A 27,963-nucleotide genomic window follows, 5' to 3' on the forward strand; every position below is an offset into this window, starting at 1 on the left:
ACAAGTTTAATGCTATATTCCATTTGAACTTCACTTGCTAATAAATTTAGTAATATGAAATCATCAGTATTATCAGTCTGTATGTCATATGTTGCTTCACAACAAAATTCTCACAGTTTTGAACAATTTAAGACTGAGGTATAACATCTCCAAATTTTTTAAAGTTACATTTTGTTATCTTATTCTAAAGGTGATGAAATATTCTGATGCAAGTGGAAGTGAGTATAGCTTCAAGTTGTTACTTAAAGTGAAACTTCAGATAACAGAACAATATGTTATGAAATCTTCTATGACCAAACCTTGAACCTGAAACCTGGTTCTCAGTAGACTTCAAAGTAAATGCTTTATTACTTGTAGTAAGGATTAACTTTGGAACAGATAACACCCCATTTTGACCATTTTCTCTCCTGTTTAAAATTAACATCAACATCTATAAATCAATCAAGAAAACTATCTTTGCAACTAGGTATAATCTTCCAAACATTTTGAATTATTATTTAATTTGCATAAACAAGCATGGTTTTCACAAAATCAAGTATTTACTACTTGCCTAGAATGAATCCTATGACTAAACCATACATTTATTCTGATATGGTACTTTACTCACAAGATTAGTTTTTTTCTCATTTTGTGCTGCTTTCTTTATGTAAACTTGTTTGTAATGTATGCCAAAAGCCTTCTGTACCAACCCCCATTGGGATGAAAGATTCCAACATGTTTCTCACACAAATCGTCATGAATCATCTTTCCATCAGTAGGAGAGTACAACTACTACAAGATACATGTGGCTTACTCTCTGCAACACTACTGAACCATCCCTTCTCGTTTGGAAGTATTTGAGTTCAGACATCTTTATTTGTTCCTTACTTCTCAAAATGGTTAAACTTGTTTTAATTTACTTTATTTCATGAACTTTTTGTCATTTCATTCACAAAAGTGTTTGATTTACCCGTGTTTTGCTGCAAAAAACTTCGCTTGTTTGTTTGGCAGCAAGCACAAATTTTGAATTAAACATTGCCACTTTAGGCACATTTCCCCTGGGTGTGGATTCCTGTATGTGGTGAGGGGATCTCCCAGGGAAGGTTCTGTTCTTTCTGGTTACCTCCTCTGGGATCTAAATATCCACCCACGTGTTTGCCATGCATGGCGACCAGTGAAGGGGAGGAGAGGATCCTGGTGGTTGAGGGATCCAACCCCAACACACCACTTTGGCCTTGAATTCCTGTAGACAGGCGGCCTTTGGGTGGCTCCCCTTGGGTCATTTGGCTGATCCACTTGGGCTAGAGTCAACCAAGTACCAGTGTTGGAAGTTCTCAGTGGGTGTTGTGGACATTGTGCCTGATGCTGTTGTTTGGGTATAGTGCTCACAAAACCCTGGCATTGCTGCAATGTCCTTGCATGACATTGTAGTGCATTCCCTTGTAGGGCTCCATGGTGGGTGGGGTCAGTGGGTACTAAAGTTTTCCTTTTTTTTTGTGGATCCTCCTACAAATAATTTAAATAAAATAGTGAAAAAATAGTCACTAGGTAAACAACCACTTCTTGAAGACTCTGAGCAGCAATCTTTAACATCTGTAACACACGTACCTCATTTTCTTATATTACATTCTTTTTCAGAAAAAACTTTAGGGCAAATATCCCCCTTTTTTATTCAGAAGGGACTAGAGGGACTTGTTGGTTCTCCAAAGTCAGTAAAGAAGCTTCGATCTGGAGACATATTGGTTGAAACATCCACATCCCAACACAATGAACTCCTCTTGAATTTAAAAACAATTGGGGACGTACCTGTTGAGGTTACCCCTCATGCTACATTGAATTCATCATGAAGAGTTATTGTTGAGAGAGATTTGAAGAACATCCCCGAGTCAGAGATTCTCGCTGGTTTCTCCACTCAAGGAGTTTCTGCAGTGAGGCGCATCTCTGCTCGCAAAGATGGAGTTACACTGCCAACAAATATCCTCATTTTGACATTTACATCACCACATGCACCTGCCACCATCAAGGCAGATTATCTAAATTGCAGGGTATGGCCATACATTCCAAACCCTCAGCAATGTTTCCAGTGTTTGAGGTTTGGCCACTCAAAGATGTCATGTTGTGGTTCCCTGATGTGCTCGTTGTGGTGGCAAGGACCACGATGCCTGTGAGTGTGACATGGACCCACATTGTGTCAACTACAATGGTTCTCACCCTTCCTACTTTCATTCTTGCTCAAAATGGTTGAAGGAAAAAGAGGTGCAGCATTTGAAATGACTCATAACATTAGTTATCCTGAGGCTCAGAAATTGCTGTCTGCCACTTCATCTCGGACATATGCTGCTGCACTTCGTTTCACAACTACAGTGGGAGTGCAGACAGATCTCTCTGTGCCTTCAAGAGAATCGTTCTCAAAACAAATGAAAAGCCTTTTGATCTCCATGGTTAAAAAAGTTGACAAATCAACTTCTACACCCATCCCTGTTCCTCCCATACATTCCAACAAACCCCAAGATCCACATCCTTTGGTTCCAAATACAGGCATTTTTACAGATACATCTTTTTCTCCCACCCCAAGATGCAAAACAATCATTCGTTTGGGCCCTTAGTCATTGGAATCCCCTTCCAACAACAAAGACCTGCCCAATCGACCCAGGGCAGGATCCATGGAGGTCGATAGACCTCCTCCGAATAAGGACAGTAAGGAAAAAAGACATGGTTGTAAACAGAAGGGTTCTCCAGCCACCTTGCCTACTCGCCATTAAAAATGGCCACCTTGATACAATGGAACTGTCGGGGTTTACGTTCTAATCTGGATGACATCAAAATACTTATTGCTTCCTACCATCCTGTATGTCTTTCCTTACAAGAAACATTTCTGAAACCCACTAATACAATCACCTTTCGGCAGTTTTCTCTGTACAGAAATGACAGGCTGTGTGATGGACGAGTACATGGAGGGGTGGCACTGTTGGTTGATCAGCATGTGCCCACTCTGTCTTTGCCACTCAACACATTCTTGGAGACCATATCCATCAGTGTTTCCTTGGGTCGTACCATCACTGTTTGTTCTCTCTACCTGTACCCTAGAGAGACATATGATCAATCAGCACTTGATGCTCTCGTTGAACACTTTCTGTCTCACTTTCGTATCTTGGGGACTTTAATGGACATCATCCCTTCTGAGGAAGTGCTGTTATTGATAGGAGGGCTCACTCTGTAGAGCGTATGCTCTCTGATCACAATCTTTCTCTTTTCAATACTGGCTCTTCCACCTATTTTCATGCACCTAGTCAGTCCTTTACCGGTGTTGATCTCTCGGTTTGCTCCCCTTCATTATTCTTCCATTTTTCATGGAGGGTTGACAATAAACCACTAGGCAGTGATCATTTTCCTATACTTTTGAAAGAGACTGGCCATGGTCAATGCCACTCTACCTGCATGGATCAGGCAGACTGGTCCACTTTCACTGTCAGCCATCAATAGATGACTGTATGGCAGCAGTAACTGACTGTATTATACAAGTAGCTGCTCAGTGTATTCCTAAACCCTTGACACGTTTTCCACGATATCCTCATCCGTGGTGGAATCCTGCCTGCCACATGGCATGGAAGGCTCAAAAACAGGCCTGGGATACTTTTCATAGATATCCCACACTTTCGAACCGCATCGCTTTCCAACGGGCCCATGCACATGCTAGGTGGGTAAGACGTCAAAGCCAGAAGGAATCTTGGATTAAGTTCACAGCTAGCATATCTTCTTCCACCAGTTCCAAAGTCATATGGGACGGGCTTCGAAAGGTCAGTGGGCACTACAATTCTGTCCCCCTCTTGATCTTACTCTCTGATGGCCAAGAGGTAGCTGATGTCCAGACCATCACCGATACTCTAGGTGAAAGCTTTTGCTGAGTATCTAGCACTTCTGCTTGTTCCACCACCTTCTTGGCCATCAAGACTCAGGCAGAGCGTTTACCTCTTTCCTTTCAAACTGACTGTCTCTTTGACTATAATCATTTTTTTACACTGGTGGAACTGAAAATGGCCCTTCATCAGTCTGGCAATACATCTGTTGAGTCTGATGATGTACACTGTGACATGCTGCACTATCTCTCTCCTGCTTCTCTTGATATTCTTCTAATTGTTTTTAACCTGATCTGGCAGGAGAATGTTTTTCCTAATGCCTGGTGCCAGGCTATTATCTTACCTTTCTCTAAACCTGGGAAAAATCCCAAGATTCCTTCAATCTACCATCCAATTGCTTTGATGAGCTGTCTTTGTAAGACCTCAGAGAGGATGGTTAATGCTCATCTTGTTTGGTTCCTCTCGCCCACCCAGTGTGGGTTCAAACGACAGTACTCCACCACGGACCATCTAATTCGACTTGAAACATCAATCAGAGAAGCCTTTCTCAAATGACAACATCTTGTAACAATATTCTTTGACATTGAGAAGGCTTATGACAGAACATGGAGGTATGGCATTTTGCAAGACCTCCATATATATGGGTTACGTGGCCATTTACCCATGTTTATTAAAAAATTTTAATGGACAGGAGATTTCAGGTTCATGTGGGTTCAACACTTTCCCGTTCTTCTTGGGGATCCTCAGGGTTGTGTTTTGAGTGTCATACTTTTCAGTATAAAAATAAATGCCATCACTGAATGACTCCCTCTCACTGTTGCAAACTGACTCTATGTCGACAACTTTCACATCTTGTGTCAGTCGTCGAACATAAGATATATTGAGCGGCAACTACAAACTGCCCTCAATCGTGTACTGAAGTGGACCACGGCGAACGACTTTAATTTCTCTCTCTAAAACCGTTTGCATGCACTTTTGCCACCAATGGGGTATTCACCCTGATCCTGAAATCCATATTGGTGAAATTTCACTGCCAGTAGTCCCTGAGACCAAGTTCTTGGGGCTGATCTTTAACCATAAGCTGTTCTTTATACCACACTTAAAGCAGCTATGGGACAAATGCACAAGAGCACTGAACATCCTTCGTGTCCTCTTTGCCACCAGTTGGGGAGCGGATCGATGTTCTATGTTAAAGATATATTGTGCTCTTATTCGATCGAAACTCGACTATGGATCAATAGTCTATGGCTCTGCTAAACCCTCAGCCTTAAAGATGCTGGACCCCATTCGTCATCAAGGACTTCAACTCTGCACTGCGGCTTTCCACACCTCACTTGTTCAAAGCTTATACGTAGAATCTTGTGAACTTTCTCTGCACCTTCGCCGTTTGCAACTGTCTTTACTATATTCTTCGAAACTTTGTTCCTTACCAAAGCATCCCACCTGGGGATATGTTTTCCTTCTCAGTTATACATACTTTTTTGGAACAGATGATCTGCCATTGCTCTTTTTGGCCTTCGCATCCTGGTGCAATTGGGTCTGTCCTTGGATAACATTGCAGAATCCACTGATCAACCCATTCCACCATGGCTTATTACAGTCCCCAAATGTGACCTTTCTTTAAGTCATCTGAGAAAGGCAGATACTCCTGATTGGAAGTACCACCTTTTATTTACTGAACATCTTTCAAACAATCTTTCCATTCCAATTTATATGGATGGTTCCAAATCAGGTAACTCTTTGGACTCTGCCATGGTTTGTTGTGGTTCAGTGGTTGCACGCAGAATTCCCTCTACAGTTTCTGTGTTCACTGCTGAACTGTATGCAATATCTCCTACCCTGGATCATATTAAAGCTAAGCAGTACTCCAACTGCACTATTTATACTGACTCGCTTAGTTCTCTACTGGCCCTGGAATTGCTTCATGTTGGCTCACACCCTGTTCTCACTGATATTCAAAATCGACTGGCCCATTTCTTATTAACATCTACTTCTATCCAGTTTTCCTGGCTACCAGGCCACATTGGTATTCGAGGGAATGAGCTTGCAGACACAGCAGCTAAATCTGTCTACTCTGGCACTTTCACCACTGTGTCTATTCCGTACATGGACTATGGTCCTGTATTCAAGGCTCGGCTCCATGCCAGCTGGCAGTCCACTTGGAGTGAACAATGCCACAACAAGCTTTTCCACATAAAACCCTATATTGGGCTTTGGCCGTCTAGCTTCTGTAAGGTTCGGAAGGAGGAAGTTGTTCTAACTAGACTACACATTGGTCACAGTTTTTTAACTCATCGTTTTCTTTTATCTGGAACTGTTGCACCAGTGTGTAGTTTGTGTAACACTCAAATCAGTGTAAGCCAAATTTTACTTTCTTGCCATCGTTACAACTCTCAATGACGGCACTATTTTAAACATGTTCTGTCCCAAGGTTTGTCCATAACATTTGGTAGTGTTATTGGTGACAGTGACACTGTCCACCTTGATAAAGTTTTTAGTTTTTTAATGGCCATTAATCATTTTAATCTCATTTAAGTGTTTGATATTTATTCATTACACCTTTTTAATTGTGGTTCCCTTTTAAGAGTCTCAATCTCTTTAGTTCAATTTGAAATTGGAAAATGGCCAGAACATTGAATAACTTGACACCAGGACTGGAAAGGCCAACTTCAGGTGACTGACGCTGCTGTTTGAACTACCCATTAGTTGTTCTTGCAAGTTGTTATTACAATTTTACTGCATGTCTTTTAACACTTTTATTACTTTACCTTTTGGTACTGGCCATAATGACACATAACCAGGACTGGAAAGACCAACTTCAGGTGACTAATGGTGGTTCTTGTACTTATTTACCTATTAATCTTTCTGCCGGGTTATGATCATTACCATTATGCTACAGAAAGTCCTTTACAACTTTGTAGACTGGATGTCAACATTTGTTTTATGCCATTTTATGTTTTTAATTGCTGTTTTGTTTTTACCTTCATTTCCTTTTATGTATTTTACTTCATTTACTTTACTTTTACCTTTTTACTGGACATTTGGCTAATTATTCTTATGATTTTGCTACATGTCTTTTAAAACTTTTATTACTTTACTGGAACAAGGACTGGAAAGGCCAACTTCAGGTGACTGATGGTGGTTCTCATATTTACCTGTTAGTCTTCCCGATGGGTTAAGATCATTACTATTATGCTAGAGAAAGTCCTTTACAACGTCTCTTACTCTACTTTCTCTCTTAACACTGTAGACTAGGTGTCAACATTGGTTTTATGCTTTTTCTGTTTTTCAATGCTGCTTTGTTTTACCTTCATTTCCTTTTATGTATTTTACTACATTTAATTTATTTTTACCTTTTTAACGGACATTTGGTGTGGATAGCCTAGCTGCTTTGTGCCAGAAAACACAAAATCAACCAACCAACTTAGGTACATTTCACTCGTTTAAAACCATAATTCAGGCCACGGGTGCAGGCAACCCATCAGGGGATTTATCACCCTTTATTCACAGGGAGACTGAGCATTATATGGAATATTCTTTGCCTCCTGCTGTTGCCCCTCTTCTTCTTGAATGTTTTGAGCCTAGCAAGACTACCAAGGATTATGATCATTCTCCCCCCTGGAGTTTGCCTTGCATTCTTAAACCCTACCTGAGGATTCTATTAGACCCTCCTTGGCTTTTTCAGATTTCATTTCTCAGGTATTTAATGTTTGTTGTTTCTATTTTTCAGGACCCAAGTTTTTTCCTATTACATGATCCTGTATCCCAATCTTATTTAGTCCCCACCCATCTCATAATATTTGGGTAAACACTGAGCATTTCATCTCCCACTTAGGTGACATCATTTGTATTTAGTGTCCACCATGGGCTTCTGATCAGTCTATTTTCTGTTATCATAAGGTGAACTGTTTATATCTGTTAAGCTTACAAGTGCTCAATATTCTTATCTTTGTCTTACATTCTAAGGCTCTTCACAGGAATCAAGAGGAGTTTTCTGGGGATGACTTCTCCCTCTTCACTTACATGTTGGTCTGCCTGTCATCTTCAGTGCAAATCTGTTTGTTTTTTTTGTTGTTGTTTGGACCTTTCGGTTCATGATTCTAAATTTTCATAGATCTGTCACCAGGCTCCTTATCTATAAGACTTTTGAATGGCCCTGTCTTTTTGAGTCATTTTGTGTTTAAAATGATCCTGGAGCCTAGTCAAGGTTAGTTTCAGGCCAACAACAATCAACCCTTTCTCATCTGATGGCCCTTTTGTCCCTGTTGAAGCCAAGCTTGATACTGATTCCAGTCTCTCTCCCCTCCCCAGCTCTTACCGCTCACTCCTTCCTTTTGTGCCACAGTTTGTTCTCTTTTTTTATTTTTTTAAACAACACATGTTTACCAAGTTTTGTCATATTCATTCATCATCCTGTTTCTTACCCTTTCTCCTTTGTACCTGTTTCTTTTCCTCCTCAGGATCCCTTGATATACTAGCATCTGTGATTCAGTGAAAGACTTTATCACACAACAGGCTATTGAATCTGCTCCACAATCTTCAAGGGCATTTTACTTCTGCCTTTTTTAGGGACTGATGACCAATCAATGACCTACTCTGTTTCAGTATGTTCACACCCCATGCATCACTGTGGAATTTTACATTACTCTGAGTCTTTGAATGACCAAGATGGACATCTCAAATGCTTATCTGCATATTCCCATATTGGAGCTTCCTCATTCTTATCTTCAGTTTCTTCATTATGTGGTGATGTACCAATTTTGCACCCTACCATTTGGGCTGGCTTTGGCACCATAAGTATCCTGTTGGGTGCTGTGAAACCTCACTCTACATTTTCATGCCCTGGAATTGCACTTTCACTTTTAGATGGATCACTGGTTTCTCAATCATTCCAAATGGGCATTGACTTGTCATACTTGACACCTTCTCCTCGAAGATGCTTGGTGCACTGGTTAATGAAATTGGGGAAATTATTCCTCTATTGTACCAAGTACCTCATTCATCTGAGTACTTTCTTCAACATCCATCTCAGTTAGGCCCAATCTTCTCTCTGGCTCTGTTATATGGAAATGGCCATTGAGAATGCCCTGTCTGTTCCTTCACTTTCTGCTCAAAAGGTTCTATCTCTTTTTGGGGATGTAGTCTTCTATGATTCCTCTCATACCCCTTAGCCAGCTTATGTGTGATCCCTTCAGTGGATCCTTCATGATCAATTGAACTTTGCTCAGGATTTCTTGGATGATCCTATAACCCTATATTGTGGATGATTTCTGACAGTGGTTGGATGAGGCTCATACTTTAAGTTATCCATTTTAATGGTTACACAAAGCTATTAGCTGTTATAAGATGCTTGTACTTTTATTTATTAATTGGACAGTATTTTTGACTCTACAATGTATAATTTCTTCATAACTTGTCTCAACAATAGGACATGAAGCTTATCCTTTTTCAGAAGTGCAAGCATTAACAAATCATAATTTTGTTAGATAAATGTGTAGATGTAATGAGTACTTTGGTTATAGTTTACTTAATTAAAAGTTATTGGATATTTATATTAATGAGAACTTATTTATGTGGAAAATATATGCTAGATGATGTTATTTTGTACTTTTATCCAATGCATTTTCCTTTTTAATATTTGGTATTTTATAACTGTTATATTATATTTTAGTTAGATTATTTTAGGAATTTTTAAAAAGAAAATTGTTTTAAATGCAATAAACATGTTAAATAAAAAAAGAAATGTCAAATCTTTAGGTTACTAAGGCCATAAAGGAAAAACATTAGAGATAAATGCAAGAAGTTTAAATATCTTAATGTTAAATAAAATGTTAAAAAAGGAACTGGGTTTTTAATGGATTTTATTTGCAAGTTGATGCTACTGTTTTTTGTTAGAGACTTTAAGGTGGCTCAGCTTTTAAATGTTCTATTCTGTTTTTACAAGAAAACATTAGCAATATTTTTGACCCTGAACATCCAATAAAGAATATGAGAATTTACTCGATTCATGTAAATATTAATCTCTTGATGGTAACTAAAAATACTAAGATATTAGTAAATCATCAGGAGCAGTGATGGTTTCCCCAGGTTACTAAAGGAAATCACGATCAGATATGCAAGCTAATTTCTTTCATTTTTGAGAGGTCAATAGAAACTGGAAAAATGCATGAAAATGGGAAAGTTACTAATGTTACTCTTATTTTTAAATGGGGTGAGGAGAGTTACCCTGAAAGTTTTGTAGTTTTAGAAGAAAAATGCCAGAAGTTTATGCAGAAGATTGATTGGATAACGGCCTCTTGATTTCTTTGTTCTGTATTCTGAAGACAAAATAATGAGAGGGTACATTTAATATTTAGATAGGACAGACTATGCTCCATTTAAATGTTTTATTTCTCTAAAGGATTGATTAGATTATGGATAGAGTTACTTTTGATGGTGATGAGGGATTGTTATGAGTTTTAGAGGGGAAATGATTTCCTGAAAATTAAAGGACAGAATACATTCTTGAAGTATGAAATTAGTCTCTTGATATTCATTTGTTATATATTTTTTTATGCTATCTGTTAATCAAAAGTAGAAACTTATTTGTAGTTCCACTGTCAGTGTAAATTTGTTTCATTTATTTTACATTTTTATTTCAAATATTTTCTTTGCTTGGCATGTGCATAACTGCAACTAATACAGTATATTTTCTGTGCTATTTCATACTTTTCAAATCAGTTTATGCATTTGCAGGTGCAAATATCAGTGTGCATATTTTGATGATATACATTCTGTATTTACAAGAATATTAACAAAACACACAACTCGTTTGTATGAGGGTCACCTTTTCATTGTGGAAATGGTTGGTTTAAAAAAAGAGACCATATTTGGAAATAATTTTACTTGCAATTTGCTAATAATATAGTGTCTCAACAACTACTATACCTTTAATATCCCAGCCATCCTAAATAACCCTCATATTGGGCATAAAAGCTTGTGGGCAGTAGGTATAACAGATATAGTGTGGTTAAAATTGCATACTTATCTTAATATCATTCCAAGTTCATTCTAATTATTCATAATAGTAATGTAGTGTTCTCCTGTTGACTCTGAACACTTGACTAACTCTAGAATCGAGAAGATTGGATTACTGGTTTTATGGTTATTATTATTTATTATTTATATATGAAATTAAGTTAAAATAATGATATAGTGTTAAAAAGTCTTATCCTAATTCTGATGTGATATAAATAAAACTTATTAAAAATTACATTTCATCAATTTACTCCAATTCACATTATAACATTACTTATCAGACTGATATAAATAGCATCTCAATCATTTTTATATCTGTTGTATTCCAGCCAGTCTGAGAAAGCATGTGATATTAAGCAAAAGATCTCTTTACTTACATTTCAAGTTCTCATTAACAGTGCTTGTACTTTTATTTTTAGCTTATGAAGATGAACTTCCATCCCCAGCTAGATGGCTCTTGGCTGTGTTGATACCTATTGCAGTTGCTATATGGGGTTTAAAAGGAAGAAGTGTGTCAGTATCAGGGGCTGTTACAGGTAAGACTCAAAATTAATGTATGGGAAAATAATTTTTTTTAATGAGTGATTACTTTGAATGATCTAAAATCTAGTTATAGTTTGCACATTTGTGGCTTCTTGGTATGGTGTGAACATTTCAAAAATTGAACAAAAGTTTATATGTTTTTATCAATATCAAATATATATGAATTTGAAGTGAAGATTGAGCTTGAAACATGGTAAAATGTTTGTATGTTAAACTTATAGATTTTATATGTAATTAAGTTTTTGGAATTTTGTTGCACTGATATAAAAAATATATAAACAGGAATTATAAAATATGACTTAACTGTAGAATGTAAAGTTAACATGGGATAGGGCAATTCAGAAAAGTATATTACATATTATAGTTTGTTTTTTGTAAAACTGTATTTATTTATTACTTTTTCTGCCTTAAGACTAACTGTGGCAAAATCATCATTGCACAGTGAAATGAACAATACCATTTATTTCTCTGCACTGACTGTAGATTCAGTCAAAAAAATTCAAGTTACTTATCTTAACAGTTTCAACTTTTCACATTTGTTTCCTTTTAATTTTATGCTCTGATTATTCCACTAATGTAATTTACTGGCTTTCTAAAGTAAGTTATACATAAGTTACAAAATATCCAGCATTTGGAGCAACAAATTATGATTACCATATACCAAGCTACAAGCTATTCCACTGACTAGCAATTTATGCTGCATAAAGTAAACAACTTGTAAGATTTATGTAAAAGAGAACTTACTCTTACTTTTGGTTATAAAAATGTCTGCCATCAATATTGAGTTCATTATGAAATAATTTTGAAAGAGGAGAGGAAATGGGATTTTTGGATATATAGATTTGATGTATTTATTGATGTTACAGCAAATTGAGAAGGTAGGAGGTCCAAATTTTACATTAGTGGCTATAATTTTGTGTAGTTTTTTTATTGTGAAGATAAGAAAACCATGGAGCTTGCCTTAATATACATATTGGAAGATAGCTCTTTCACACAGAGGTTTGGCACCAGTCAGATTGATAGATGGTTTCCATCCCTGCCATTCAACTAGCTTTTGAAAGTGTCTCTGGCTGGTATTTAATAGTTATTAGAAACACTGTATAAATGTCTATTTTGATGACACATTTTTTTGTTGTCAAGAAAAATGCACATTAATGAACTCTAATAGTATTTGAACAGTAAATATTTAATATACATTGGACAACTGTCAAAATATGTTTGTAGAAAAGTTAGTTTCTTTCAGTTATATGTTGCTTCAAACCAGTTTTCAGAATGAGTCATTTGGTTAATTGTTGCTGTTGAGCAAGAGCTGCACAGTGGATGGATGATATGTATTCTGCACACTATGAATATTGAAACCTGGTTTTAACACTGTAAATGTTTAGGCATACTACTGAGCTACTGGGGACTATAGAGTGAGAATTTTTTTATTTATAAATTTATTAATCTCACAGAAATGCCAAGAGTGGAAAAAAATAACATGAATTTTGTGTTTTTAGTAGATATAACTATTTAGCTGGAATAAGTGTTGTTCATGTGTGTGTATATATATATATATATATGTATAATAAATAGTTTCAACAATTGTTTGAAATTATCAATTAGAGAAAAATATTTGTGTTTTTTTATGGTCACTGGCTAAACATAATTACTCACTTGCTTTTTATCCATTCATTTAAATTATCAATTGGAAAAAAATATTGGTATTCTTTATGGTCACTGGCTAAACACAAGTACTTGCTTTCTTTTTACCAACTAACCAACCATTCATTTTATGTCCTGTGTATAATATAGTAATGTTTTTATGTTATGAATAATGATGGTTTAAAGCATGGCATTGTTTGCACTGCATGTATTTTCATATTAAACAATTATAAATGTATGTTACAAACTATCAACAAATCAAATATAAAATTATAAATTATATTTCTTTTCAATATAAAATATTTTTGTTGCTTATACCAGGTTATAGTTGTAATATTTATTCTTAAATGACATTTTAATTTTTATATCTTATATTTTTCATCAAAGTACAGTATTTTACTACCAGGTTGCAGTTAACAGTAATTCTGTCTTTCTTCCATTAGGATTTGTAGTTGGTTTTCTCTTGACAGTTAGCAGCTATCAGTTCCTTGTGTGTTTGCTGGTTTTCTTTGTATCTTCTTCCAAAGCAACAAAATTTCGTTCCTGGAAAAAAAAGAAATATGAAAATGACTTCAAAGAAGGTAAAAATATTTTTTATCCTACCTTTGAGTTTTTGATATAAATACTGTGTTTTTATAATACATGCTATTAATATATACATTAATACATAGTTTGCAAACCTGATAGACTTCCTCCATCTTTATAAAAGTATGCTTAAAGAAATGTTATGAAGTGACTTGCAATATTCTAGTCACCTCTGGCAAGCTATTGCCAGGTGACGTATAAAAACTTAACTGACAATTTAGGAAACTGACATTTTATTTATTTATTTAACATTACATAGGAGGAGAAAGAAACTGGATCCAAGTAATTAGCAATGGAGGAATTCCATCTGAACTTGCCCTATTGTGTATGATAGAATGTGGTGTGGGTGAGAGGCCAGTTGACTTTATAAAAGACTACAATTGCTCATGGTTTGCTGTTTCTGTTGTTTCTGCTCTTTGTGGAGCAAATGGTGATACATGGGCTTCTGAATTGGGCCCAGTTTTTGCAAAAGGTGATCCAGTACTGATCACAAATTTGAGAAGAGTGCCAAAAGGTAAGTACTTGTGTGTATATATGTATTTAGATATATGTGCATATGTTAGTATTTAAAACATAACCAAGTTCAAAATGTCATTTGTTTTTATTACTATTCTCAATTATGTTTGGTGTATAGCAACAAGTTAATATTAAAGAGTGCAAGACTTTGGTTATTTCCTGTACATCTAATGCTATAAGAAGAGCTATCTTTTAAAAAGCAATGGTAAAGCAATAGAAGTGCTACCAAATAACCAAAATATTTTGGAAATTTGAACTTTGAATATTTTCATTGTTATATATTAAGTATGCTCAAGGATATCATTTTTACATATATGTATACAGGATGAGTTAAAAGCCATAATTTTCCCTGCTGTTGTGAAACAGATGTTAAATGTCAAAAATGTGCTAACATAGGATGTTTAAGTATATGAGGAGCATTTGTTGTCTTGCATAATGCCATGATATAAAGGTCAGTCAAATGATGTCTCTGAAACTATATATTAGTCTGAGGTAAACATATGTTTTGATACAAGAGCTTTAGAGTGCAATAATATTATCTTAGAAAAGTTGCTTGTTTATTTGGTTTTACTCTTTTGAATTTTTCAGGAAATAATAACAAAGATAGAGTATGCATTATACCTAAAATATTTAGTCTACAAAGAAATTTGGAATGCTTAGGTCTTCTACAGAAATATGTACTTGTGCAAAATGATTTATGGACCATTGGACTGTGTTTTTATTTAATTCTTTTACTGATTTATTTCAGTTTTGTGATATAGTTTGTGTTCTTGATGAGGTAATTAAATATACATCATATACTGAGTGAGAGAAATTAAAAGTTAAATTATTTTACTAGCTTCTACTGAATGTAGGCTTATCAGTGAATATTAGTTAAGCTAACTTGTAGAACTTAAACTCAAAGAAAGAAATCACTTTCATTAATTGGTATTAGATATATGTGACTGTTTAATTTGATGTGTTGTTATTTAGATGGTTTAAGTATAGCACAAGTGTTAAATTTAGTTATTTTTATAAGCAGTAGTTTATCACAGGTTTGTTTATATAACTATGTATGAGTCATACGTTGTGTAGTTCAGTTGTTGTTAATTGGTAATTGTTATATTATTGTGTCATGTTACTAGAACCTTCCAATATTTCTATGTGTTTTAACTGAGTATTGTTACATCATAATATCTTGTAATGTGTGGAACATTCTAGACTTTAGTCAGATTATAAAAATGTGTCTGAAATGTAGGTTGAGTGAGACATATTTGGTTAGATAGAAAGACGGGTTTAGAATGCATAATTGTGAGTTTAGCCATAAAAAGAATATAGTGACAGTTTCTAAAGTGAAATTATCACAGACTTTATTATAATAATGGAATAGGAAACGCTGGTAATTTGTCTTGTCAAAGTGTGTTTTAAAGTAATAACTGAATTAGCATGTGTGGACTTTGACAAAAAAGAGACAGTTATTTAAAACTCTAGATACTATTGAGAATCAACAATTTAATAAACATGTATATTTATATATCTTTGACTTGTTTTAATATGTTATTTTAAAATACGGAGATTGTTTGATATTTGTTTTTTGTTGAAATTTATTGCCAATAAATCATAGACACCCACTGTAAATAAATCTGCCCTTATGTATAGAAAAATCTAACAATTGGACTGTTCTTTGTATTTTTCGTTTTAGTAAATAATCCAAAAAATGCATCAAATAGTAGCAACCTTTACAACAGGGATATCAGGAGTTGTATTATTTTGATATAAAATAAATTAAAACTCACTTTCAAATTATGATGTGCTTCAAACAACATTGAAAATTTAACGAAAATAATGAAACAACAACAAAAATTAAAGGATCAGGAATAGAAAGGGAGAATTTTAAAGAAGGAATTACATGAACAGGACATGAGATTTGCATAAGAATTCTGAAAAAGAAATCAGTTTGATTGAAAGCAAATGTGAGGAAGCCATAAAAATGTAGAAAATGATCATAAAAATAAAAAAGTACAATGGAGGGTGTGAGTGATTTATAATATAAAGTACAAAACCACATCAACAAAGTAAAAAAATGAAATACAAATGGACCAGTGAAATAGAGAAAAATTATAACAACAAATTGCAAGAAGTACAAAAGGATATTGACACCAAGTTAAAATGTGAAGAAACTCAATTGACAAATGCAAGGAATAAGTCAGTTACACTTCTCTCTACATGATTTTGCACAAACTTTCAATCTCAAGCATCATTAAATGTGCCATATGGACTAGGAGAACCTATCTTCTCCATATCTGTTAATACCATTGTTTTGCTAGATGTGAATGCAGGACCTTAACTAATATGTTATAGCTACACTGTTTCTTCATCAAATTACATAATTTAGTAAGCCAGTACAACAACATTGCCCAGTTGAGAAGTTGGTACCATGGGAAGCATGTCAGACACATTTTGAAATAATTTACAGTATAACTTTGAGTAACTAAACAAGTCATTCATCTTGCTGCACATTAAAAAGTGCAGCATTAACAGTGTTATGCAATATTTCTATAGAGATCCATGAAAGCTACCAGACATTAGCAGTGTTATCAGTTAGATTTTAAGAAAGATTTTAAACTAAAGTTCAGGAACATAGTGAAAAGGAGGGAAGATATATCTGCTAAACTTGCTGAAGATGTGTAAAGACTTGCCCAGTTATCTTTTCTAGATTCTCCATGTGAAATGACTGATTCATTGATGCGAGATTAATGCATGGATACCATAATAGATGAGGATATGCAAAATAGACCAGAGCAAATTAGATGTACATTTTGGTGGGAAGCTCTTTAGTTAGCAATAGAACTTGAATAAAGTGAAGTCATAGATAAACAAGTAAGGACGTATGGAGGATTTAACTTAAAGGATAAAAGCACAAGATAATGAAGACAATGATCTTAAAGTGCAGCGAGCAGAATCCAGAAAGACAGGTGATCCAAACTGGAGAAGGTCATCTTGATCATCTTTGGAGTTGTATCAACAAGAAAAGGGCCAACTGATGAGCTTCAGAAAATATTTCCTTAGAAAAAAGTCAACCAACTGTAGAGCTCAAGGCTCTTCTATAGACCACTTCCCAGATTATCACCAAAGATAGTGTCCCAGTGGATTTCCTTAAATATTTGTCTGAAAAGAACTTCACTGTTACAGGATGGCAAGTGATTATAAAGGAAAAGAAGTTTCTCATGTCTTTGTCCCATAAGCCATTGAAAACATTCACCCAAAATATTTGGTGACATGGCAATTTAGGAACAGTAAATGAGAAAGAAAAACGATTTTTGCTACTTAAAATTGTACAAAATTGTTTCAAATTTCAGTGGTGATTTAATGACTATAGTGTTTGGATTTATGAATATTAATATTGTTTGTCAAATGTTTTGTTTGTGTAGTTTTTTTTGTGTAATCAGGTGATTTAAGGGACTTCACTGGCTATTTTTAAGCTAAACGTTTTTAAAGGTTTGTAACAGAAGTAGGTATGATGCGTAGTGTGATAAGTTTGGTTTAATGCTTTATTCTTTTATAGTAATAGCACAGTTTGATCAGTATAAAATTAGAGTAAGGCTAGAATGGTTGAATATTTTTGAGCTGGTTAGTAACTTACACTGAGTTTATCGTGAGTTATTATTTGATTTAGTTTATTGGTCATTTAATTATTTAAGTTATTTTTTTTGATGAAGTAGTGCAGTATGCTGTGGAGAGTGCAATAAATTTAGCAAGGAAGTGAAATTGTAGTACTAGTGCCTCTTAATAAACATTAGGTATGGCTTACGTATACAGGGTGTTTGGAAAGTCACTGTGCAACTGCACAGTAGTTTTGTCTGTTAATAAATAAATAAGTGCACAGTGACTTTCCAAACACCCTGCAGAACTTAAAAGTGTAAGAAATAAAATGCTTCTATTGTCATTCATTAAGTGGACCGACCATTGATTTCTTTTTTTTTCTTGTTACCAAATAATCCAAAAGATGCAAGCCAACAATAGAACTGTTGCAATGATTGTTTTAGCAATTAAATGGGACTCGCAGGAGAGTTATTGCTATAAAATATTTCCCTTATACTAATAACTAGTAGTTAAAATATATCAAAAGACATCTGGTATGGGTATTAAAACTTTAATGGAAATAGAGTACAGAACAATATTTCAACCTTCTGTGGTCATCTTTAGGTAAACAGAGTTTGCGACTGGCTGTTGTTGGTTATGTCTTAGGGATGAGTGTGTGAATGGATAAGTGATTGTAGGGGGTGTTGCAGTTAGATGTCAGATTATTAATTAATATAGGTATAAAGATGTTTATTTATATCAGTTTAATTTTGTTTTCAGTTCCTATATAAGTAGGACTTTTATTACTTTTGTGTTTGTTTTTGTTTCCCTACTTAGTATGTTAGTGTTTTCTGTGGTTATGATTACTTGATTTGTAGTATTCAAAAACATCTGAAGGTGTTTTTCTTTTTTCTATTCTTTGAATCTGGTTTCTATTATTGCTCTGTACTTTAATTAAAGTTTTAATACCCATACCAGACATCATTTGAGTATATTTTTACTTCAAGTGGTGGTTTTCCAGTTCTCATTTATCAGGTCATCTTTCATTGGAATATAATTGTACTAAATCTTTTTCTCAGTATACATTGATTATTATATTTCTAGTATTCTTCAACTTTTTTTTAATTAAGCAAGATTATTAAAAAAAATTGTGTCAGTCTGGATATTATAATACTACTTGTTGAGTCCATTTCTTCTGTTCATAGAATTCCATTTTTGATTTATTTTTCATATAGCTATTTTCATCACTCGCCATTTTTCAACTGTATAAATAACTTGTTGTTTTTTTTTGTTTTTTTTTCACATAGCCTCACTGGTGTGTCAAATAATGTTATGTTTAACAAGTTTATAACCATCAATGACTTTAAGGTGTTAACTTAAGATTCACAAGATCCCCTCTGTTGCTTATTAACTAAATTTATATAATGGCCTTGATTTTTAATCATAGTTTTCAATGTTGTACAAGGTTTTTGTACTAATTACTGAACTACATGAATGGTTTTTCAAATGTTCAGGAACAAATGGTGGTGTGTCATTACCTGGTCTTCTCTTCAGTGCCTTAGGTGGAACATTAATTGGAATATCTTATTACATATCACATCTGTTTTTCATCAAGCAAGAACATCTTCTTGTAAGTTCACCACAGTGGCCAGTTATCATTATAGCTACTTTTGCTGGCTTTTTTGGATCATTGGTGGACTCATTGTTGGGTGCCACTATTCAGTATTCAGGTTTGTTAACATGCCCTTCTGTTCCTTATATCATAGTTCTAATGTTTATATTTATATAGTAGTAAACATTTTAAAACCTTCCTCTTTTATTCATGAAGAATTTTTAAATATGCATGATAAGTGTGTAGAATTCCATGTATTCACTGTGCTTTTGGTTTGGTTATTGCTTTAGATAATATTTGTGTTCATTTTTGAGATAATCTTTTTTGGCTTCAAATGGATATACATTTATGTTGAGGGTAGATGAGCAACATGTAAATTTAAGTTTATGTTTTTACATAAAGAACACACTATGTATTTCAACAGAAAATTGCTCTATCTGTATTCATGTATTTGAAAAAGAGAGATCATCCTCCATTGAAAAGTGTAGTATGTTTTCTATGAAAATATAATTTTCATTCTACCTTTAAATCATTGTTGATAAATTTACCCTTATATTTACATTTACAAGTATGTGTACAAGCTTAACAAATGTGATTTAAATAAAGAAATTTCTATTGTAACATGAAATGGGAGGTAGTCAGGTCGTGTTTAAAACATTTTGTTTTTTTTTAAATTTTAACTGCCCAATGACATTGGTTCTAACTCTAGCTATAACAACTTTTCATAATCTTGCATGTTTACAATAATTTTTGTTACTGCCAAACAAGTAACAGTTTCATTCTGTACTTTGTTGTTTTATAAATTTGAATTTAAATGCATGTCTGAGGTTTTTTTGAAGGAAAAATATTTTTTTTGTTAGGTATAAATCAGAAAAGTGGAAAAATTGTGGAAACCAAAGGAGCAGAAATTAAACACATCAGTGGAATTGGGATTCTAGATAACCATTCTGTCAACCTTGTTTCCACACTGATCACGGCTCTTCTTGTACCTGAAGTAGCTGCTGCTATTTGGCCTATGTTTTAGTGATATTTATCATAAGCGTATTACTCTGTTGAAACTTTAATACTGTCTTTTTAGAAATATATTTAACTACAGTATTAAGTTAAAAAAGTATTTAATAATTACTAATCAGACTGGATGAAATAGTATCAATTAAAATATTTTGTCATTTTAAAAACTCCAAAGAGCAAGCTAATGAATAACTTTATAATCAAAGTATTTTGTTAAAATATCATTTATATCACATATTTTGATATTGAAGATAACACAGGGTACCACCAGAAAGGATAAGATAAATGTTGTTTTTTGTTTTTTGTTAATCAATACAGTAATCTCACAGTGAAATAAATCAAATTGAGCTTGTATATTTTCATTTATAGTTACAGTGTACTATTTGGACAAAAACTATTATGAGGAGAAAACTTTGTTTTTTGTACATTATTTAATAGCCCAATTACTTTGGGGCCCCAGTGAGATATGCATACATGTACATACATGTATACAATGTATTTAATGCATATTGGAAAAGTTATTTCAGATTTGTTCAACCAAGCAAAACTACTGTTTATTACCATTGACTTGCACATCATATCAAATGCATTATTTGAATAATTAATTTTATTATATATTGCATGTATATTTATTATGGTTGTTATTGGTACAAAAATATGCCTTATAGGTTTTAAAAATAAAAGTGAACAACAAATTTTCAACCTAACTATTAGTTCTAATATTAGACATTTTCCAGCTGTGCCTAAGATTCTCCATTTACATTTAACAGAATATATACTGTTTCTGTTCATGAAATTAAAGTCAAATAAATTTTCAAATTTCTCACATTTCAGCTTACTTACCTTAATTCACCTATTACATCACTAAGAAGTATTTTTTGTGAAGAATTATTAATGCTTTTTTTTCATATAAATATATATTTATATACTAGAAATGTTGCAAATAATAATCTTGGATGAAATTCTTAAGAAGGCAGCTGAAGTTTAAGTACCTTCTATTGAAAAATGTTTTAAGTGAATACAATACTTGTTAATTTTTACAGCTGCATCTTATTCCAATTAGAAAACTTGTACATCAGATAAATTACAGAATATTGGCATTTAGCTTTTCAGCATTCTTTTGTTCTATGTTTTTACAAGAAAAAACATAAATGTCAAATTGGAACACATGTTTTCATACAGTTTACAAGTTTTCTCTTTTAAAGCCATAAATTCTGTATTAAGCTAGACTAACCACAAAAGTTTACTATATTTGAGAATAAAATAATTCATTTGATTTAGCTTTTGGCTAATCAGTTATCAAAAGTAACCATTTTTTGTGTTGATTTTATTCCAACGTATACTGATATCATTAATGTGACAGAAAGTATACTGAGAATTGTTTTTTCTTATCTCTAGTTTATACAAATAAATGCAATTGAAGTTCAGTAAATAATTTTCAGGTAAGCACTTTTACAGTATTGTTGGTAATGGATGAAAGAAATGTTTTATGCACATTGTAAACAATTAAAAAATCATTGAGATGATGCAGGAATGAAAAGAAATTGTACTTTTGTGTATTTGTGACCTTTGCTCTTATAGTACCCAGTAAAGTTTAACACATTGTGTATATATGTATACACAATAGTGTCTAAATTCTGGATGTATTACATACACATGTAAAACTGCAATAATTTTCATAAAAATTTGCACTAAAAGTGCTGAAAGATTTTTAAACATTTTGAAAATAATGTATTTAAAAAATGTCGTTGTTATGGTAGAAGATATTTTTTATTCTTGTATGTATAAAAAGAATTAGCATTATTATACTTTAGTATGTGTCACTTGATATCCAGGATTTCAAGGAGAACTGATTCTGTTCACCTGTTCAGCATTATAATGGTTATCTTTTTAACAAATATCTTATTATTGGATATTCTTGAAGTGAAGTGAATATTAATGGAGTGTGCTGTTAAATGCAAATGTTCTTTCTTTAAAAGGCTCATCCACAATATTTAAAGTACAATTTAATTGTATACTGAAAAATGGTGTCTTGTTAAAATTTAAATATTTCAATGGAAATTCTTACTTCAAATGTAGGTGAAATGGATGAGAAAAGAAAAATGTTAACTTGTGTAAATAAGATATAAAACTAACACTGGTTGAAAAAGCTCAAAAAAGTTTTATATACATGTCATTTAGGTTGTAATATAGCAGAAAAATAATAATCTATCGTACTTGTAGCTTTAGAGTGTCTTCACATAAAAAAAAGACAATATTTTGGCAATTTAGCTGAAAACATGTAAGACAGTATTTTTATGTACTTTACCATATCTTTCAGTATTTAAATATGTTTCTTCTTGAATATATTCTGTGAGGTATATATATTTAAGTTCTTAAGCCATGCTTGCAAACAATAGAATTATTGTCTAACCATAAGCAGTGTCATTTTATAGAGGTAGCTCTGTAAAAGTAATAGGACTGTAATTTTTCTAATGTTTATTGAAGAAAAAAATTCAATAAACCTGTTAACTGAAATTGATATATACAGTACTGTATATACTTAGGCAGCCTAACTGTTAGGCCTAATTATTAAATATTTTTTATGTTTACAATCAGTTGATGTTAAGTGAAATAAATAACATCTAAACTTAATAAAGCCTTCATTAAACTAGTAGTTAAATTTTTGTTGTTGTTGTTGTTGAGTAATGGTTATTGATTGGGTAAATGTTAGCATGCTCAATAAATGCATCACAGATTTTAAATTGTATCAAGTATTGCACAGCCCAGAGCAAGTTAGTCAAAGCACAGAAGTGATGTGTCTGCATTTGAGTTTTCTTCCAAATATCCATAAACAAGAGCTGCATACAGTAACAGTCATTTCTATAAAACCCACAAAGATTGGCAGCTATATGTGTTTTCAACTTTTTGTTCAATAAAAATACTTGACTTATAACAGCATGCAAGCTAAATCATGTGAATGATCTTGGTTTTGAGTGTTATCAAATGTACTACATTGTACAATGCTACAAAATGCACCATTACAGCACATTGTTAAAATAAAAAAGAAAATTATGAACAGTTACTATATTTTTAATATATTACAGTTTATACCCCATGAACTTTAGTACTTGCTCTTTTTATGTGGAAAACTTCAACAGTTAGGTTTTGAACTTAATATTTGATGCAATAATGATGCCATTGAGACATCAATTATTAAATGCAACACCATGGTATATCAGTGTGTAGTAGTCTTAACAACTTCATTTTATATTGTCAATTTGCAATACATAATTGATCCATTGTTTTTGAAATATCTTTAATAAATGTTTGTAGCTGTATCTTGAAAAATAACTTGACATGAGATTGTTCATTGATATTCATGTGTGTCTAAATATTTCAAAGACATTTTTTCTAATTTTCACTCTAACAGTATTGTTTTGCAAACTTAAAAAGCCTGAAAACTGAATGATTATTTTACTGCTAAACAATGTGAAATTGTAGTTTTAACATTGTTTTTCATGATTTATATTTATTGTATTTTATTCAAAAACATGGAAGCAAGATTTTGTGTGGTTTCAGTTTACTGTGACATAGACAGTTAATGCTTTATGTATTTGCTTTCTTTTTTAGTTTACACTGTGTTACATAAATTTTGATATGTGGTAAAGAATATATATATATAATACACAAACTGGCTAATAGCAGAATATTGGCAATTAATTTTATGTATGTTTACTTTTAGAAAAGGATTTTGTACATTTCCATATTAGAGCAAAATTTTTGCTATTGCTCAAAAATGTATGTATTTATAACCTAGTCTGTTTACCTGTATCTTATTAGTGTGGTAAAAATAACTTATAGTGAGAAAATTGTATATGAATTAAATGTGCTCAGAAGGATATTGCACATTATGAATTATAAGATTTGAATATACATATACAGTAGTATTACTATGATACTGTGTATCTATACCCATGTTACTTTTAAAACATTAAAAAATATTGCACAATGTATACAATTTATTAATACTACAATAAAACATCCAGCATATCCCATTTACATGTTAGATAACGTGAGATAAATGTCGAGTCCATAATGTCAAAGGTTTATGCTATTGGATGAATGAATTTTTTTTAATTGTCACTTAAAATCTTGAATAATTCTGCCCTTCTTAATAAGCTCATAGTGTATTAAGTATTAATTATACTGTCACTTGTATTGTGTTATACTAATACTTAACACAGTGTTTTATCAGGACTTATTAAAATTTTAAAGGAATATATTTTAAATGTTGTTAACAATTTAAAAGATTCATTTCTTTTCTCTTAATTTTCAAAATCTTGTGTACTATATTGGCCACAGTTTATAATAGTCACTGTTTTGACAGTTTTCATCAAGTTTAATTTCCACAAAAGGGAGCTGAAGGCAACTTGTTGTAACAGTCTGTCTGTCTGTTCTCAGTAAGTAAACACTAAACTGGTTTCACTTAAAGGATACTTAACGTTGCAATTTTCACTATGATTATATCAGTAAGACATGCGCATGTCATGAATCACAAGAAGAATTATGCACTCTATAGGCTACAACACAGTAAGACATATGAATTTCATAAGCAAGAAATAAAAAGTATTTATTACTCTTAATTTTGGTTTCATTTACTCTTGAAGCATAACACTTTTGGGGACCCTACAGAAGTACATATAATTTTTATAAATTATATAAAAGCCTATTAAAGTTTTAATTGGCCAGAAAAGCCTTTACGTAAAATGAGCTTCAGATTATTAGTAGGTCCTATTAAATTTGCATCTAATATCATCCTCCAATTTAGTGTTCATCAAATTCTTTTGTTATTGAGTTAGTAAATTATTATGTCTGTACTTGTAATGTGTGATACTTAATATGATGCTGGTTTGCACTCAGTCCACCAATGTTAAAACTACTTGTTCAGCAGATAAAAATAGCATTTCCTTAAGACTATTATAAATTAATTTGATTTTTGTCTGTGTAATAGTTATCATACTGAACTTGAAAAATCGACAGTGACAAAAGATCGAATATAGAATGTGATAAAATATATATTTTTTTAAAGTGTAGTAACTTCATCAGGTTTTATTTACAGTGAACTTAGTGTTGCTGTTGTAATAATGTACTCATTCTTGTATCTGTTTATAAAAAATGAGTGTGAAAAACGTCTATATAAGAAATAAAACTTATTCATGTGGTGTGCCTTAACAAAAAAAGGGTTTGTAATTCCTAACACAGAAATTCATAAAGTTATTGATTGTTAAAAACAAAACTGTGTTCACTAACCCAGACTGTTGGACTATTAAATATTAGCTCTTTCTGTCCACAGTTGTATGTATTCCATTGAAATTAATCACAGTTTATTTGGTTGTTTTTGTATTAATGAGAACTTCATGGGTGCAGTTAGCTGAGTGAAGTTCCAATCTGGTTTGGTTTTCTTCCTTGTATAAGTTAAATGTGGGCTATATAATTTTTTATCTCCCTCCTCAGACTACAGTTGAAGTAATTTAAGAAATTTTAAATATATTACTTGTGCACTATAGGGCACATCAGTGGTTTAGTTGACTATTAATTAGCCATAAAACGAATTGTGTGAAAAGTGTATAAATGCATCTTTCAATACTTGAACAGAAGTATAATAACTAAAATACACCTGGGTTCTAACATGAAGGTTTTTCATAAATACAAGATTTGTAATGTGTTACAATAAAGTGAAGAAATAAGAAAACAGCTGTTCTGTAATTAACAAGTTCCTTCAAAAAGACTTCCATGTCAATATTTAATGCACATAATTCATTATAATTATGAGGGTGAGAAAACAATTGGGAACTTTCAGTTTTCCAGTTCTAACATTTTTGGCCCTGATTGTTCAATGGTAAATTTATGGGCTTATTATACTAAAAATTTGGTTTTTATACTCATTGTGGGCACAGCAGAAATAGCCTGTTGTATAGCTTAGTAGTTAACCAACTTCTACTTCTGTACATAAGAATTGCTAATCATTAAAGTTTACTGAAAACTTTGAATTGAAATTATTTTTCTTGTTTGTTATATTGAACTGAAAATTGTTTTAAATAAAAACAAATGTGTATGTGTAATTATAGTGGTATTCTATGAACATGAATTTTAAGCTTGAAATTTTATGCATGTTATGCCAGGAATTATTTTCTGACTTCCTAATAATTATCACCATACCTTATAAAATTTATTTTGGATTAGTTTTCAGCCAAAGAGACATAAATGTTATTGGACACTCTCACTGACTAATGCGTAAATTGGGATTTTTGGCCAGATGCTGGCAGCACCTCTTCAGCTTCACACTGTTGAATTCCATATTAATGTAGTATATTAACTGATTATGTTTTTGATAAATGAGAAAATGAACACAGTTTTTCCCAAGACATAACTATGTTGTGAGAGTTGAACAGATTTCAAGTTGTGTCTCAATTTTTTGTTCTACATATTTCATATTTATACAAAGGTAAAGTTTTAAATGTTGTGGAAAAGAGTTTTGAGATTTTGTAAATAATGAACTGTTATCTATTTGAGATTTATTTGCTGTAACACAAAATCACATTTTCAGAATAAAAAAATGTTAATTAGTAAGCGAATTGAGTAGATGTTCCTTTTTTAAAAAAATTAAGATAGTTTAATAAATGTGTAATTTTGCAAGATGTTTTACAGAAATTTTGGTGTTTAAGGAATTTCTGCTTATAAAAAGTTAATGCAGCTAAAATATATCATTTTATAAAAAGTATTGGAACACAAACTTATTCTGTTTACTTTTAAATAGAAGGTTTTACAACTTCAGTATCTTGTGATTTCATAAGTTTCTTTAAACCAGTTCAGAATAGTTTTTGAGAGAAATCTGGGTAAGGGATAGAATGCCTATTTTGATATGATGTTTTCAGAAATAAAACTTTAATTTTAATATTTGAATTTGTGTTTTTTATATTGTATGACAAATTAATGACTTCTTTGCATGTGAAAATATTTCAGTAAAGTGTAAAACCTAATAGACAAGTAGCAAATCTAAAAAAGTATTTTCATTTTGGAGATGAATTACATGACCCACCCACCATACAAAAATGTTGAACCTGTTCTAAATTCAGCATTCCTTCATCATATTTTGCCTGAATTTCCTCACTTGTTGATAAACCTTTGTTTTAAGACTTTTGTATATTTTGTTGGTAAACTCCCTTGTATTATTTAAAATAACCCATTGTACTATCCTAGACTTTACAGGGATGTCATTTTATAAAAATCAAAATGCAAATAATTGTGACATTAAAAACTCAAGTGAGCATATTTGGTTTACTTTGTTAAATAGAAATAGCAATCTCAATTCTAAATAAATATTGTTAAATGTGTAAAAATATGTATATGTAATTATTCCCTTCCTTCCTTTGGCTGTTTTTGTTTGTTTGTGTATCTTATTGAAACTACCATGTGCCAGAAAAAATTTTCTAGTAACAATGCACAACTTATGGCATTACTTTCACCCATTAGTTTCTGTTATGTTTTCTGTACATATTGTAATATAAATAAAATTACTTTTTCCTAACTTTTATAGTCCATAAGTTTAAATGTATGTTACTTAAACATACATAGTATAAAAAAGAAATACACATA

The 27,963-nt window shown here is 32.5% G+C and overlaps 1 protein-coding gene across 1 annotated transcript; it reads left to right on the top strand.

The window, feature by feature from the left end:
* Window positions 1-193: 193 nt before the first annotated feature.
* On the top strand, window positions 194-27,895 carry LOC143252712 (transmembrane protein 19-like). The gene is made up of 6 exons (XM_076505280.1): window positions 194-218; window positions 11,273-11,389; window positions 13,484-13,621; window positions 13,885-14,139; window positions 19,217-19,432; window positions 20,175-27,895. The coding sequence occupies exons 1-6, from the start codon at window positions 194-196 to the stop codon at window positions 20,336-20,338; spliced, it is 915 nt and encodes a 304-aa protein (XP_076361395.1). The 3' UTR covers window positions 20,339-27,895.
* Window positions 27,896-27,963: the final 68 nt, after the last annotated feature.

This window comes from Tachypleus tridentatus, chromosome 6 (assembly GCF_004210375.1).
Source record: "Tachypleus tridentatus isolate NWPU-2018 chromosome 6, ASM421037v1, whole genome shotgun sequence".
NCBI classification, from domain to species: domain Eukaryota; kingdom Metazoa; phylum Arthropoda; class Merostomata; order Xiphosura; family Limulidae; genus Tachypleus; species Tachypleus tridentatus.

Excerpts from the sequence above, each read along its gene's own strand:
- LOC143252712 (XM_076505280.1), top strand. The coding sequence starts at position 194 with ATGAAATATTCTGATGCAAGTGGAA. Across the intron at positions 11,390-13,483 it reads AGTATCAGGGGCTGTTACAG|GATTTGTAGTTGGTTTTCTC; the intron begins GTAAGACTCAAA and ends TTCTTCCATTAG. Across the intron at positions 19,433-20,174 it reads TGCCACTATTCAGTATTCAG|GTATAAATCAGAAAAGTGGA; the intron begins GTTTGTTAACAT and ends TTTTTTTGTTAG.